Source organism: Gekko japonicus, unplaced genomic scaffold, assembly GCF_001447785.1.
Source record: "Gekko japonicus isolate JY-2015 unplaced genomic scaffold, Gekko_japonicus_V1.1 scaffold2102, whole genome shotgun sequence".
NCBI lineage: Eukaryota > Metazoa > Chordata > Lepidosauria > Squamata > Gekkonidae > Gekko > Gekko japonicus.
In genome coordinates this window covers 212627-214744 of record NW_015165309.1, presented here as the reverse complement: position 1 = coordinate 214744, position 2118 = coordinate 212627, and the positions used below count along the sequence as shown (strand labels likewise).

At 42.9% G+C, this 2118-nt stretch overlaps 1 protein-coding gene across 1 annotated transcript in view; it reads right to left on the bottom strand.

Moving 5' to 3' along the window:
- Positions 1-1041, bottom strand: part of ULK4 (unc-51 like kinase 4) — a gene marked incomplete at its 3' end in the record, with an annotated part of 93047 nt that extends 92006 nt beyond the window's left edge. Inside the window, exon 1 of the mRNA XM_015410461.1 lies at positions 904-1041. Coding sequence (XP_015265947.1) covers positions 904-1041 — 138 coding nt within the window. The remainder of the gene's footprint in view (positions 1-903) is intronic.
- Between the last annotated feature and the right edge of the window lie 1077 nt (positions 1042-2118).

The following is a 2118-nucleotide window of genomic DNA, read 5'->3' as shown; positions in this document are numbered from 1 at the left end:
CCTGTGAGGTAGGTGGAGCTGAGAGAGCTCTTTCCAGAACTGCCCTTGAGAGAGCAGCTCTGAGAGAACTTTTGACTGACCCAAGGTCACACCAGCAGCTGCATGTGGAGGAATGGGGAATCAAACCCGGTTCTCCCAGATTAGAGTCCGGCGCACTTAACCACTACACCAAACTGGCGCTACACCTGGCACTACACCTAAGCACTTTACTCTATGAAGAACACAATTCAATGAATTGGCATGTTTGTCTTTCAAAATGGGTTGTTAGATAATTTACATTCACATATCTTTCACAGATATCCAATATAATTAATTTATTTATTATTAAATTTATATTCTGCCCTCCCCGCAGGCAGGCTCAGGACAGTTTACATCAATCTTAATACAATAGGCCCATATAGGCCCCAAAGAGCACTTTGGTCGGGGTCACAACACCGCCTAGTGACCCTGGGCCCTAAAGAGAACAGGCTAGCTACCACGAGGGCCAGGTCCTTTTCAGTGGCGGCTTCTACCTGGTGGAATGAGCTCCCGGAAGATATCAGGGCCCTACGGGACCTTATACTTTTCCGCAGGGCCTGCAAGACGGAGCTCTTCCCCCAGGCTTTTGAGTAGGAGCCGCCGCCACTACCACCACTGTGTAACTGCAGAGCAGTACCGCCGGGTTGGGCCAATGGAGCAACTGGAACATTGTGGCCCATGGCGTCCCCCTTCCTGACCTCCTCCTGATATGCAATGGGGAGTGTGTAATTATAGTCTTTCATGTATCAGTTGTGAATTTTAACTTCAACTGTTTTAATCTGTTTTATCTCTATTGCACTTTGTGCCTTGTAAGCCACCCTGAGCCTGCGTGCGGGAAGGGCGAGGTATAAATGAAATGAAATAAATAAATACAATAATTCTTACCCAGTTTGTTATTTCAGCTCTTTTGCATTTATCAGTGCACAAAATAGCCACAAAATTAATCGTTCCTTTTCTTCTGCCTTTATAAACGACTGTTTTGCTTCCTCTTCCAATCTCTTCATACAAAATAAAGTTTTCCATAATGAAAGTTACATTGGACACATCAAATCAAAGCTACTGATTTTGTGACAGAGCATCACCTTTAAAACAAAGAAAACAATCTTCATTTAATGTGTTAAGAACCACTACCTTAACTCATAGCACATCATTTCATACAATTTTTACATGTCCTGCAAGACTGACATTAATGCAATCACAGCCCAAAGTAAGGGGAGCGTCACTACTGTATGTATCTGGTTATTAAGATTGACAAAGAAATCCTGAGCACTTGTATGTAAATATTTATTGTATACAAATGGATAAATACCAATAACAATGAGATGTAGTTCCGTTGTTCTACAAAACTATAAACAATAAGCGTTTATGCATGGCAGCAAAACATTAACAAGTATTTATAGAAATCTAATATCATTTTAACTGCTGTTTTTGCAATGAACAAAAACAGCAAATCAGAACCTGGAAGTTTGCAGTCAGGAAGCTCATGCAGAGTCCCAAAGTATAGCTGAACACAGTCTGTTTTACCTCCTTCATATTCCCTCTATTACAGCCCTTAAGGGCCTAAGCATGCTCTGCATTTTCCTTGGCTCCTGATGATGAACCACACACTACAAAATGTGTGCTTGGAATAAATCCCATGCATATGGGGCTAAATCATAGTAGGACTACAGTGCACAGGGAGGGGAGCCCTGTACCACTTTCCTGATCTGAAACAGCCCGAGAGAGAATAACACTGTTTGCGACTTTAGGGAAAACACATGCACTGATGGGTTGTAAACGCCCTTAAATTTCCTCAAAGGGCTAAACCATGCTCCCACAGCTGTTTTAGACTAAGAAAATGGCTTGGGGGCAGCCCCTTTTCCCTGAACACCAGTCCCAGCACAAATAAGGCCTGACTGTCCGGGAACTGAGTTTCAAACACAGAACTCACGACACAGATCTCACTCGTAGGTCCTGGGTAGGGCACAAGGAAATCATGACTGCAAGGTTAGTCCCTCAGCCTCACAGTAGAGCAGTAATGAGCAAAAATGATTACCTAACTTCCCATAACTTGAGTTTCTGATGCACATTGCATTTAGTTCATCTTTTACAGTTTAGGGA